The sequence below is a fragment of the Ostrea edulis genome, chromosome 5, assembly GCF_947568905.1.
Source record: "Ostrea edulis chromosome 5, xbOstEdul1.1, whole genome shotgun sequence".
In the NCBI taxonomy this organism is placed as follows: Eukaryota; Metazoa; Mollusca; class Bivalvia; order Ostreida; family Ostreidae; genus Ostrea; species Ostrea edulis.
This window is the reverse complement of record NC_079168.1, coordinates 35,593,721-35,608,692: the sequence shown is the minus strand read 5'-3', so window position 1 is coordinate 35,608,692 and position 14,972 is coordinate 35,593,721. Positions and strand designations below refer to the sequence as shown.

General features: G+C 35.2%; 1 protein-coding gene across 2 annotated transcripts in view; it reads left to right on the top strand.

The window, feature by feature from the left end:
• The window catches only part of LOC125650180 (uncharacterized), a 28,689-nt gene extending 14,083 nt beyond the window's left edge, over positions 1-14,606 (top strand). For both annotated transcript variants that reach the window (XM_056165917.1, XM_048878227.2), the window contains 3 exons: positions 314-2,220; positions 10,528-11,209; positions 11,745-14,606. In XM_056165917.1, coding sequence (XP_056021892.1) covers positions 325-2,220; positions 10,528-11,209; positions 11,745-11,809 — 2,643 coding nt within the window. In that variant the 5' untranslated portion in view covers positions 314-324 and the 3' untranslated portion in view covers positions 11,810-14,606. The remainder of the gene's footprint in view (positions 1-313; positions 2,221-10,527; positions 11,210-11,744) is intronic.
• The last annotated feature ends 366 nt before the right edge of the window (positions 14,607-14,972 follow it).

The following is a 14,972-nucleotide window of genomic DNA, read 5'->3' as shown; positions in this document are numbered from 1 at the left end:
CGATGTTATAATTTTGCCCTTTACACGTACGATTTTACTGTCAGTAAGCAAGAGGAGTGCTTGAAACGGCTCCATGCATTTGAATGATCTGTACTTGTATCCCCTTGCTGGCTGAAATTTTTAATATCATCTTCATATTTTAACTAATAGAACATACAGAGAGAGTTTTGTCATGTTTATTATACCTACTTGAAAACTCTTCAGAGCTTGTGTTCATTTTTCGAAAAATGTACGTGTTGTTGAATGTTGGCTTTTTTGGGTAAATTTTGTGTTTTGGCTGTTTTAGGTAAATTTTGTGTTTTGGCTGTTTTAGGTAAATGTAGCATGCAGAGTATGCAGATAAAAGCAGAAAAACAAGACACTGGCTACAGTGTTGCTACAGGGTACCAGCCATCACCAGCATTGCCCTCACAAAATGGGGGTCCTCCATCCCACCCCTCGCAGCTTACTAGTACCTTCAGACATATTCCCCCGCAGTTGTACTCTGCATATGGCCAAGTACCGGGACAGCATCCCCAGTCTTACCCACAGGGAGGACAACCCCCATTTTATCCCCCACCTGCAACAGCATCAGTTGCACAAGTGAGTCAACCCAGTGGTGAGCAAGAGGAAGAAAAATTGAAAATTTCAGAAAATCAAATAGACTTCTCAAGTGTGAAAGGAATTTTTGGATGGACTACTGTAGATGGTGTGAATGTGCCTTATATTTTCAGAAAAGATAAACAATTTGTGTCAGTGCGCATCGTGGAGCAGAAGCTGCTCAGCAAGTATCCAAATTCCTATCCAGATGAGCTTGGCAAGCATCAACCATTGACAAGTTATTTCATTACAGGGCATGAAGCCAAACTTTTGAATGAAATCAATACTGTGCACTGTGGTGGTGAATTTGGCCAAAAGCTATTTAATTCCAAAGATTTGATAGTGTTATTAGAGGATTTTGTTGATTTTTACAATCTTGTTAAAAAGACTTTTCCAGAGGCTAAGCAAGGTGAGCATAATGGCAATAGTTCTGTTGCACTCCCACCTATGCAGTCCATGCAAGTTAATCTGAAGCTGACAGAAGACAGCAATGAACCCTGTGGATGGATACAAGTGAACAATACTGTGACTCCTTATGTGAGAAGAGAAGCACTGGGGAAATTTGTCCCATTGTCCGTCATGAAATATGCAGCTGCACTTAGTATCCCAGAAAAGGGTGTGCTTCCTTCTGAAGAAGAATGTGACTTACTAAATAAAGCATGCAAATTGGCAGGCTTTAACTTCACTTTTTCCATGACAACAAGAATCATATGCTTAACAGACATTTTGAAACATTGTCAGGTTCACATTATGGAACTTCCTATGGAAAATCCACTGCAGCATGCACAGTACCTAGATCTTCCATCATCCACCCCATCCACTTCTCAAAACTCGGAGAGTTCTTCCACTTCAACTTCTGTTTCTGGGCAAACACAAATGTCACAGTCTTCACCACAGGCAGTCAGACAAGACATCTCTGAAATAACAGTAGTCCCAACTGATAAACAGTTACCACATGAACAAAACACTCATTATCCACCCACTGGAGCCTACATGGGACCTCCCTACCCATATATGGATCCTAGATATGTCTTTACATATAACAGGCATCCTATGTACCCAGTTAACTATGGACCCCCAAATGTAACTGTTAATCAGCCACATGGCTTCCCACCCGGAACCAGACCCCCATACCAAAATGGGCATTTCCCTCCAGGGCAACAAAATAGTCGCTATCCATCTCAAGATCAGATGAGGCCATCTCGCTCTCCAATCAGGAGTCCATCTGCTAATATTCCATCCTCTTCTGTGAATAATCGTGTGTCACCCTCTGCAGGAGGGCGACCAAGGGGTCCAATTAGTAATGGAATGACATCACCAAGTATGTATCATCCCCCACACATGAATACCCGTATGCCTGCTCCAGATATGCAAGGCTACAACATGGGAGGCAGACCAAGAGGTAGTGTTGGTAGATCACCGTACCCACCTCGTGGATCCCCCTCCAACAGAATGCCTAACACCAACAATATGCATGGTTTTCCTTTTGTTCCAAACTATCCTTTGCCACAAATGGTAACTTCTAATCAGCAAGGACAGGGTATGACCATGAGAGCCAAAACTGTTAATATTCCTCCACCTCCAAATATGTCTGGGCCCCACCAGGCCCCAAGGCAGCCAAGTAGTCGAGTGCCGCCTCAGGTGAGTGATCACATTACCTGAAATGTTCTTCTTTAACAGTCATGTACCGTTTTGGAAATATTTTGCCAGCCAAGAACGGAAATCGCAAACTGGTGGAAAGTTGGTTCTGAATGAGCCCACAGTTTGGAAATTCATTTCTATAAGTAAAAGTAGGTGACTTGCTAATTCATGGACCAAATAGGACTTTTATGTTATTTTAGAGGTTAATCAGACTTGATAATTAATTAGTATTTATACCAACTACATGTTATATATGGTAACTTTATGTAGAATGCATATACACACTGTATATAGTGTTGACATGAAATTATATAATGATACGATTGAAGAGTATCATGATACCTTGCAATACTTATAGCAATACATCACTTTTGATAATTTGGATCCCGCAACAAAGGCAGCTCTGATATCCTGTAGAGTGGTTAGCATGTGTCCAAGCAAATTAGGCTAAATTCTGGACTGGTTTGACTATCCCTGCAACTATTGAATTGAAAATTCATAAATGAACATATATATATATATGAAAGATTTAATACAGATCAATTTTGAGCAATTGGCTTTGTTGATCAGAAATTTGATGGGGTTTTTGTTGTTGACTTTTTGACTTTTTTTACTATCCCTGCAGCTATTGATTTGAACATTTATACATGAACTTAAATCAATGAGTCACAGATCAAGTTAGAGTTTGGGCTTTGTCTGAGAGTTTGGACATTTAACGTAGTAAATAATGGTACAAAGAGGAGCCCTTTTGTGGTGCTTGCCATCACGATGATTTCTAGTTTGTATCAACACTTTGCACAAGTTATGTTCCTTGTGGTGAAAAAATCAAACCAGGTATTTCCCTACATTAGCCATTGTAATTTTCTGATTAGTAGCTTTGAAATTTATTTTTCCATCAAATTGCACTCAAGGTGGGGCAACCTATTAACTTGTAAGAAAACTTGAGAATTACGGTAGTGATTTTTCTACATTTTTTTACAAGGGTCCTGTGGCTTTTGAAATGGGAAAAATTGTCGACATTTCAGTCAAATTGGGAAAAATCAATTTTACCATAAATAAGTTTTAAAATCATATCAAACATTATATTATCTGTATATTTACACATCTAATTTTCTTTTACCTTCTAAAATTTTCAACTATTCTATCCAAATCATCATTCCCATAACTGTTAAGTCTTGTGTATTTAATTTACATTGAATGTTTATTTCTTTCAAATACGTTTTCCTTTCATAATTTTATTATTGGGAAAAATGCAAGCTAAATTGGGAAAAAATTGGCAATTTTTAGGAGGGGAAAGGGCCGAAAAATCACTGACGTAACTATAATTCACAGTAGTAACCACTTACACTTTGTAGGGAAAAGAAGGAAAACTTGATTTTTCACCAGTTGACCTTTAACTGATCAACTCTGCAAAGGGATGTAGCTTGCAGTGAAGTGTTGATACATGTATTTGTGCTTCTTTGTTCTGAAATGAGACACTTCTCTAAATGTGCAAGGATTAAAGATATGTTATTGTTGGCCAGGTTGTATATAAATAACATGGATCCAGCTTTATAGTATGATAAATGGCGGGAGAGTGTCCCTGTAATAGCTAGGGTACCTACTTTGTGTCATCAACTCCTCTCACACCTCTAACTTTGCTCAAACTTTGTACAGTTGTTATGGACACATGGAAGATGTGCATGTGTTTTTAGCTCATCTGAGCTGAAAGCTCAAATGAGCTTTTCTGATCACCCGTAGTCCGGCGTCCGTCTGTCCATCTGTAAACTTTTAACATTTTTGACTTCTTCTCAAAAACCACTGGGCCAATTTCAACCAAAGTTGGCACAAAGCATCCTTAGGTAAAGGGAATTCTAAATTGTTTAAATAAAGGGCCAGGCCACCTTCCAAGGGGAGATAATCAAGAAAAGGTAAAAATAGAGTAGGGTCATTAAAATCTTCTTCTCAAGCACCACTGGGCCAGAAAAGATGAAATTTATAGATAAGCTTTATTAAATTGTTAAAACCATAGCCCCCTGGGGGTGGGGGTGGCTACAATAGGGGATCAAAGATGCGAATAATTAATAATAATATATTGGAATTAACCTTCTTCAAATGTATAACATAGCTTTTTGTGTCTTACTATTTGGGAGTATTGATCTCAAGTTATGTTTGGTGTTTTCTTTATACAACATTAAGTGAGGACAAAACAAAGGAGTTTGTGCATTTAGACCCCCCCCCCTTTTTTTTTTTTTTTTTTTTTTTTTTTTTTTGTTTATGGTGCCATAGTGCATATTATACATTAGTATGAAATTATACATATTATATATTTCATGAGTTATGAAAAGCTTTTGTAATCTTCTCAAGAACAGCCATTATTGGTCACATTGATATGGAATCATCCTCAGGTAGGGTAGATTCAAGTTTGTTCAAATCATGACCCCCAGGGGTAGGATGGGCCCAATTATATATTTCAACTTTTGAAACTGAATTCCTCTCTGCTTTTTCTAGCAATAACCAAAGTGATCAGGTGAACAATGTGGCCCATGGGCCTCTTGTTTTTTAAAGTGATCATTTTTCGAAAAATGTACGTGTTTTTGATTTTTGTCATTTTTTAAGCATGCCTTGAATAGATGGTACCTGTTTTGGTAATCAACTCTTCTTACAACATTTATTTGACATCCCTCAGACCTTGTACAGCTGCTATGGAAGTAATGAAGATGTTCATGTGTCTTTTTGGAAGTGATTGGACAATTTTCGAAAAATTTACATGTAGTTGAAAGTTTTGTGTCATTTTTAGCTTACCTGAGCTGAAAGCTCAAGTGAGCTTTTCTGATTGCCTTTTGTCCATCGTCTGTCTGTAAACTTTTTACGTTTTTGACTTCTTCTTCAGAACCACTGGGCCAATTATCACCAAACTAGGCCAAAAGCATCCTTGAGTGAAGGGTTTTCAAGTTTCAAGTTTGTTGAAATGAAGGGCCATGCCCCATTCAAAGGGAAGATAATCACTAAAATGCAAAAATATGGTGGGGTCATTCAAAAATTTTCTTCTCTAGAACCATTAGGCCAGAAAAGCTGAAATTTACATGAAAGCTGCTTTACATAGTGCAGATTCAAGTTTGTTAAAAATCATGGCCCCTGGGGGTAAGATGGGGCCATAATAAGGGGATCAAAGTTTTACATACAGATTTAATGGGAAAATCTTTTAAAATTATCTTCCTCTCAAGAACCACTGAGCCAGAAAAGCTGAGATTTGCATGAAAGGTTCCTGACATAGTGCAGATTCAAGTTCGTTAAACTCATGACCCAGGGGGCTAGGATGGGGCCACAGTAGGGGATCAAAGTTTTATATAAATGAAAAAAATCTTTGAAAATCTTCTCAAGAACCAATTTGGACCAAAGAAGTTAGCTTTCTGACATAGTGCAGATTCAAGTTTGTAAAAATCATGGTCCCCAGGGGTAAGATGGGACCACAATAAGGGATCAAAGTTTTACATTCAAATATATAGGGAATTAATCATTAAAAATCTTCTGAAGAATCACTGCATGGGTAAAAAAAGTTTACATTTACATTCAAGTTTGTAAAAATCATGTCCCACGGGAGTAGGTTGCGGCCACAATAGGGATCAAAGTTTTACACGCGAATATATAGGGAAAATGTTTAAATATGGGCCAAGGTGACTTAGGTCAGCAATGTGGCCCATGGGCCTCTTGTTGAATAATTATACCATTTTTCCAGTGTGTTACCTACATAATCTTGCTTTATTACAAATGCATACGGAAATCCAAGGCATCTCTAGGATAGACTTCTTAAAAGCATTACATAATTGATTTTCTACCCAAATACTTCAGTTTATTTATATTTCATCTGGATCCATGTCTCTCTGATATATTAATATCTTTAAAGCAACCCAGCCATTTGTGTTCTTGAATCGATTTTTTTTAATAAAGTATTATAAACTCAGAAGCACATTTATAAGTAAATACATGTACTTGCAGGTCAAACTCGATTCAATGTTTATTTCATTATAATTGATCAAAAATGATTCAAACACTCATTGTTGCTTTGTCACAAAATTTGCAATGCTGTGAATTAAGATGATGACAATACATGATCATGATGATGAGTAATGGCAGCCGCAAGTTGAATTGAGGAATAGGAGGATTTTGGAAAATTGAGCAACACTATTTTCAGTTACAAACACGTCCACCAGCATGTCACAGTATTCAGCCAAATTCATTGCAATTTGCAAGGGGGATAAGAAAGTGAAAAATGTACTGTAGGCAAATTTGATAGGCTGATAGTCTAAATATATAAGTTGCGGTTAATTGAGTATTGAATGATTAACATGAAATGGTTTTCAGACAAACTCCATATGCTTATTAGCATGTTATGATAATTTTTCTGTGCATCATTTCATGCTATTTGCACAAAATATGCCAAAAACTTATCATCTTTAAACTGCTTGTATAAATTTACATTTGCTTAACAGAATGCTTTGATATTTAAATCTATTCAATACCACTTTATCTCTACATGTGTGTGAAATTGAAGTAGAAAATCCTATTATAAATTAAAACATGCGTGAAAGTTTCCCTATATAGTGCAGCTTCCAGTTCAATCAATGTACGACTGCCAGGACTAGGGTGGGGTGGCAAGATGTACTTAGAAATATGTTCCTCTCAAGAACTTTGTCAAATTGATATATATATATATATATATATATATATATATGCAAGTACATTTTTATTTTTATTTTTATTTTGTTCGAAGCATAATTCCTCGAGACCCTATTAGTGGCTTTAAAATTTTACACTATTGATAGTTTCCCATACTTTATATGAGCATGGAGACTCGAGTGAGTATTTTACGTGGCTCGACATACGTAATTCTTAAAAATTAAGTATCATGCGCATCTGAAAATTCTTAAAGATTGTTTTTTACGCCCCATTCCAGAATTTTTCACTCGGTGTAGAAATCTTAAAGATTGTTTTTTACGTCCCATTCCTGAATTTTTAACTCGGTGTAGAAATCTTAAAGATTGTTTTTTACGTCTCATTCCTGAATTTTTAACTCTGTAGAAATATCACCAACTTTAGTTGAAGTGTCAGACACTTTGACATATATATGCATGTTACATGCTCAGGTTCTTTATCATGCCAACTTCAGTGAAACAGGAATTCTATTTTTAAGGTCATATCCGAAAGACCTGTGACCTTTACATTTAATGCCGGGTGTTTGCGAGAGAAGAATCTCTACCTATGTTAATATCTGAAATTTTATATCAAGAATCAAACCCCAGCCCTCCTCCTTCTGCCCCCTCCCCCGTTGCAAATCAAGCATCCCAACCACACAGCTATAGACCACAAACTGTTAGTACACTAGCTGTTTTTAAATGAGACATACATGTATGTATGCAGCAATGTCTGAATGTACGTCCATCTCTTTAGGGTTTTCTGACTCTATTTTCGTTTTTGTGCCGCAAATCAAGTTTAAACTTGCCATGTCAGTTTTAGTGGGTTGTTTAGATCATGTAATTTTGATCCAGTTGTAGCTTTCTTAAAAAGGAGTTTTGCCCCTTTATTTGAAATTGAATGTTATATAGAGAGTACATGATTTGTTCACTTTGTAACCTAGTTCAAGCCCTGCTCATGCCATATATATTGGCTCCGTTAAACCTAAGACATAAATATAGGTAGTCATTGCTCCTTCACCACTCAACATTTAGAAGAGAGAATCACAAGGTCTTTTTGATATGATCTTAGAAATAGAGGTCTTGTGTCATAGCAGGTGATGGCACATTAAAGCCCTGGGCATGAAGCATAAATCTAAATTTATAGTACTTCACCTCTAGCTGGTAGCTCTCTATATGAGTGGGAAATTCTCAACAAACGTTTACCAACAATCCATCTAACTCCTCTTCTTTATTTTGAAATTTAATGTTATATTGAAGATACATGATTTGTCCGTCTAGTTTTCAAGTTACGACCTTAATTTATGGCAATTTTGTATCCACATGGGCATTGAATGTGTACATTTAAGTGGCAACTATTTTGATTTTCTTAAAAAAAAAATTAAGAAAATTACAGGTTGTTGAACTTGGTCAGTTTTGAGGAAATATTTCATAAAAAGTACATGATTTGTCCGTCCAACTCCTCCCACAGTTTTCAAGTGAATTAAGACCTTATTGTACAGAGTATACATGTATGTATTGCTTTTGAAGATGTGCATATGGCAAGGAGTTTGATTTTTTTTTGGTTTTTTTAAAAACTGCAGATTGTATGTTGATTTTAAGTCAGTTTTGAGGAAATATTACAAAGTGAGTACATGGTTTGTCCATTTAACGCTTCTCACACTCTTCAAACTAAGGTTTAAACACTTGAAGATATGCATATTACAAAGATTTCAAAATTTTCTTTGATGTTTATTGATAGAATTACAGGGTATTGACCATAATCAATTTCAGGAAAATATATTATAAACATAGCTCTTGGTTTGTCTATTTACTTCCTGTCACTGCATTTAAGGCTTTAAGCTAGGACCTTTTACCCATACGATGCATAAGAAAGAACAGACTCTGTATGTTGCAGGCTGATACTTACCTTCAGTAAAGTTCTTTAAGGAAAACATCCTACATTGTGACAGGTATATTCTGTACTCTTGTTGAAATGTATATTTACAATGCAACAGAATGTACATACAGATTGTATAGAGTAGCATTGTGAACTCAAAACAATTTTCTAAAGAAATGTAAATATTGCATGATATGACATGAGAAAAGGATTGAAGAAAAATTACATCATATTTGAATTACTAGTGTGCATAATTATATTGTCGGTTGAACCATAAAAGTTTAATTTGGCTAAAAGCCATGAAAAATAGATAGTGTAGACTCTGGGGTATGCAGTTTCATAATCTTAATTTATTTTCTAGCTATAGCTACCATATGATAATTGAAAATAGAAATAACAATACATAAAATGTTTAAGTATTTGTATAATATAAGCAGATGTTACAGAAATCAATGGCCACTTATAATTATTTATTACTTGAAACGTGTACATTAAAGCAATTTTAGAAATCGGAAGCAACCCATATTCCATAAAAATATGCATCCATTAGAGATTGCATAATATTGTTTTCAAAACTACTGCATTTACCTTTTTTGTCTTAAGAGTTATACAGGACAGCCTGTTCACCGAAAAATAGCTAGTGTAGATATAGACTTCTATTTAGTACCAGTTTGTATAATTAATATTTTATTTAAAGTTACTGTAAGATGTACAAACTATTCACCAAAATCTAAGTACTAGTTGTTGTCAAGTTCAGTAAACAATCGTTACATGCATCTGAATGATACAACTATATATATATCAAATGTTGATCACTTTGCATCATGTCCATCTGATATCGTGTACACAATGTAAATTGTCTTGGAGCCCCATGCTGATTGTGGACTAGTCAGTCTCTGCCCATTAATTGTTTGAGATTTTGTGAACTTTGTACCTGTACAATGATTAACGTATTCATGGGTCTGCTCTGTGCTTGAGTGTAATTCTAGTCTTATCAGAAATGATCTTGGCCTTTATGAGCTTTCCATGGCAGACGTCCAACTTTTAAGCTGTTTTAAAATCTCTATAATTTAACAATCATGCTCTGGTAATTGTTTGAAATCATGCGTTTGAAACTTCATACTAGGGATGGGAAGAACCCAACTATTAACAAAGGAATGCAATTTGGTCAACCCAGTACCTTGATTTAGGTGTGTGTTGTAATTTAAATAGACCTAGGGAGTTTTATATATAGAACAAGTAAATATGCAAATGATTACTATGAAAAACTTGAAAGAGTTTCCCTAAATTCTCAGAAATCTTAAATCTTTTCCTTAAACATGTTAAAGAAGTATATTTTACAAGTAGTTTAGAACAATATTAACATGCATTGTGCAGAGTGTTTAATAATGAATTATGATACATATATATAAAATATGAATTTGAAAAGAAGTTCTGTGAAGTGATTGTATGTATAAGGGTGTACATGCAACAGTTTGTGCAGCAGAAACATGTCATTATTGCCTACGACCTCTGACAACAGTTTCCTGGGTCTTCGCCACTACCTTGGGACAATAGTTTTGGCTGTTTCCCGAATAGTCAGGAAATAATTGTATAATGTTTAAGTTAGGGGGCTTGGTAATACCCATGTTGCTGGGAGATGCCTCCCTTTGTAGGGCTGTCATTAAAATGGGGTTAACGAATTAGTTTTCTTTTTATCAGCTAATGTAGATGTTTTTCCTGGCGATTATACTATTTTAAAATATTTGTTTTCAGAGTCTTCCAAATGGTCACCTCAATCAAACAGCACCACCTCCAGGAAGCAGTCAGAAAAACAGTGATTTAAGAGTGAATGGAGTTCCAGCAAATACATCAACACCTCAGCCACAAGATAGAAATGTCACTCAAAATGGTCAAAATCAAGCCAAAAACAAGACTTCTCCACCAGCTTTGGTTGAGAGTATCAAAGGAGTGTGGCTTGCAGGGAAAAGCATATCCTGTATGCATTTGGACAGGCCAGGTAGACAGGGCAAATTCTGCCTTGTGGAGGCAGTGTGCAAGCTTTATTTTAATGGGTGTAGTGTGAATGAATTTCTCTATGCTCTGGAGAATGTTCTAAAAGTTCCTTTGGTTACATGCACAGACGAAGAGGAAAAGTCATTCATCCATTACTACAGTTTACCTGTTTCTGTCCTGAAGTGCAACAAAATGATCAATTACAAAGACTTGGATGAATACTTCCCACAACTCTCTTATGTATTCAGGGAGAAAACGGGCTCCAATGGTGAGAGTCAGAGCCAAACATCTAACTCAAATAAAACAAACTCTGCCAAAGGTGAAGATTTATCCAGGAAGCGACATTTGAGTGCAAACAGTGGACCAATTGGTAAACAACCTTGTCGCAGACTAGAAGCAACTGTCCAAAGATTGATGAGTCAACAAGAGTCACAAATAATTGGCAAGTTAAAACTTGTGACGATAGATTTGAGTTTCCTGTATTTTACTATCTTCCCCTCTCAGAAATACAACTTTCACAGCATTGATTATAAGATAAGGGTACTTGAAAATATTGCAAACTTTGATTATATGTTTTCTACACAAAAAGGGGGAAGAACTGCAATATAATCATAAAAGTTCAAAAGCTGGTCGTATGGATTTCTTAAGTTTTGTACCACCATGCGTTAATTCATTTGTACTAGCTGTGAGAAAACTTAAATTTCTTTGAATTGTCCAAATGAGCACCACTGTTCTTGGTTTTTATCTAATTATTTATCATGTTTATTTCAATTATATCCTGTTAACCCTTTCTGGTAAAAAGTCCAGACTGAATGCATTTATTTTGAACATGTCTTCTTGATATAAGGAATGGACACAAGTTCTGGGGTTTTTATTACTACTCCCCCTCTCCATTGAATACATCCTCTACTTTAGTTATATATATTTAAGATGTTGTGGTGGGCTTGAATAAATGATTGTACATTTTTGATTTACAGAGCCTACCAATAAACCTAATATGAATGGGGAATCCTCAGGGGGAGCAGTTATTATTTTGGATTGAGTTTGATACCTCCATAAAGTATCATTCTTTTCCAGCAGAGACCACCACAAGTTCCACATAAGAAATGTTCCCTTCATCTGGAATATTGGGGGACCAAGAGAGGGAACATTCAAATTAGAGATTTGTCAAGAATCTGTGCTCAAAATCTCAACTGCTTCTTCACCTGCAAAGATGAGATGAATACATGCAGCAAAGAAAATCTTGAATTCGGAGGATACTGAACAAAGCAGTATTCTAATATGGAGATATTTCAGTGGCAACAATGAATCAAAGAAGGTTGTGTTAATGTTGCAAACATTACTTTGTACATAAGATGTATAGTGACCAAGTCTTTGCAATGGACTCAATACCATTGTATGTATTGTTCCTGTAACTAATTTCTTTTGAGTGATTGAGGAGCGAAAAGTTGTTGACAGAAGTGTGTTTGTTCATCATAGGATGACATTCTCATAAGGCATTAATTTTGTATTTGTATGTTTTTACTTTGTCTCATTTTACTTAAACCATTGTGTTCATGTTCTTGCAGTTGGGCATTATTACTTGAACAGAAGACAAAATGAAAGAAGGATAACTCACAAAGCAATAATTTTTTTGCATTCTACTCTGAATTTTTTTTTTTTTTTTTTTTTTTTTTTGTTCTTATATTTATCACACACAAAAAAAAAAAAACAACAAAAAACAAATATAAAATTTGAAGAAAAGAAATGGAAATGGAATGCATGTACAAACACAGAAATTAAAAATTAACGATTATCAAATTTTACATTTTTCTAATGTCATATTTGATACTGACCAGACTGATCCAATTGTTAATCCATGCAATTTATTTTTTAGTGCTTTGTTTTTTTTAATTTGCATTTACAGAGATGGAGACTATTTTTATGCGTGTAAATAGAGGTTCTGATGATATATTAATGTGCAGATCATTTTTATGATGACCATTTATTGGCACTAGATATAATTTTTGTATGTTTATGTTCATTACTGTTCAGTGCTACAGAGAAATAATATTATCAGTGTTAACGCATTTTTATAAGCCTGTCAAAGACAGGATGTATTATGGTATGGTGTCGTCCGTCTCTCTGTTCAGACCTTTTAGGTAAAATGCAAAATAAACTGTAAGCTCCAGGATCTTACAATTTGGTATATTTGATCACCACGAGGAAGATGCCTATTGTTTTTCAAGGTCAAAGTATCAGTTAATAGAAAAATCATGTAGGCAGACAGACCAAACAATTGGGGCTAGGACCGTTGAACTTGTACACATACTTACCATGCAAGGGGAGGATGCCTTTTGTTCTTCAGGGTCAAGGTCATAGGACCATCAAACTTGGTACACATACAACTTATGCCAAGCAGAGGATGCCTTGAGTTTCTCAAGGTCATAGTATAACTTGAAAAACTTTGTTTTAGTTACGGAAACAGATATTTCCCTGAAATTTAGTCACAGTAGCTTCCTTTAGGAGGAATATAAGTTCAGTTTGCATTTCAGCTGGATTGACCTTCTTATGGGGTAAAAGTAAGTCAAACAGTTTTCCGGGGGGGGGGGGGGGGGATTCGTTATCAATAAATGTTTTGCCCAGAAATTTTGTCACAACCTCCCCATCAGAGAATTACACACTCGGTTTATATTTCAACTTGATTGGTGCACCATGACCTACTTTAGGGCTATAAGTAGATCAAATAGTTTTCTGGACTTTTTCTCTTCATAGATACAGATATTGCACTTGAAGGTCTAACGGGTATATGTTGTACCGTTTGTGGTACACTTATTGGTTTAAACGTGCTACTCTGTAAGAAATTGGTCGTGCTATGGTAATTGTTTCGCAAACCTGTTGAATTTAATTGATCAATATGGGCATTATCTGTTCTTAGCAATACTTGACAGCAAATAAAGGGTACACTTCAGAATGCAAATTCATTACAAATCAATCATATTCACGATATTGCATAATTTTATTTGCTTCATACTACATATTGTCATTTGCTTTATAGTTTTCTACACCATGCAAGAGAGAGAAAAACGAATAATTTGCCAAAACTTCAATGGATGCTCAATCTTGTTTACAATTATTATTTTTCTCAAGACTAATTCTACTTACAAACTTCTTTTCAGACATTATCCTAAAGCATTAAGTTGATATGCACACATTTTACGTGTAATCGTAGAAACAGCTTCATTTTATATTTCAGAACTGAAAGTAGGACTTCCATTAATGTTGATCAAAATATTCAGAATTTTTTTCTTAGCAGTCCTTCAGTAGCAAGGGCATATATGACCTACATTCATACAACCAGATCTAAATCGTCAAAATGGCTAATACTTCATGTTCAGTATTAATAGTATATTGTGATCTGATAAAGATAATGAAAATACAGTATTTGACATGCTCTGTGTAGCATTTTGTTAATGTGAATCCCAATGGCCACCACTTCGCTAAAGTAATTTAGCTCTTCCTACTTTTTATTGAACCATTCAATGTGAAAACTTTTTGAGTTAAAAAAAAAGTATTGTTAGTGATTAGTGAACAAGAAACCAGGAAGAACGGCTAAAAAGCAAAAGATCGATTTTTTGTTTTATTACCATTTTCTTTCATTTGGGTGTGGTCAAAGCATTGTTTTTAATTATTTTTTTTACCTGATATTTTTTTTTTTACATAATTTGACCATGTCAATATCATAATGATACATGTATGTTATGTTGATACATATTGTAATTGGATGACAAGGAAGAAAGTGTGTGCTTCAGATTATTGTTAGTACTCATTACTGATGACATAAAAAGTGACAGAAAATATGCAACTGTATTGTTTTGTTTTGGGTCTATTTCCAGCGGCTCGACAAATATTTGGCATTTCATTCCTGCAAAAGCCATCATTTTTTTCCCCGCAATTTTAAGATCAAGTACAGCTTCATAAAAGAATCAGGCTTATTTACTTTGATTGAGGTTATTTTAGAATTGTGACCGTTGGGTATAAAAATCAGCAATAAAAAAGCCTGTAAAATCTTTCCAATGTTTCACTTCTTGTCTGATTCTTGAATGGATCTAGACATATTTTATGGCCAAGAAAAATGACTTCTAACACAGCGTCATATGAAATTATAGATATGATGGTATATGAAAAGTACTCAACTAGGACCCATTAGTACTGCTGATTTTGAC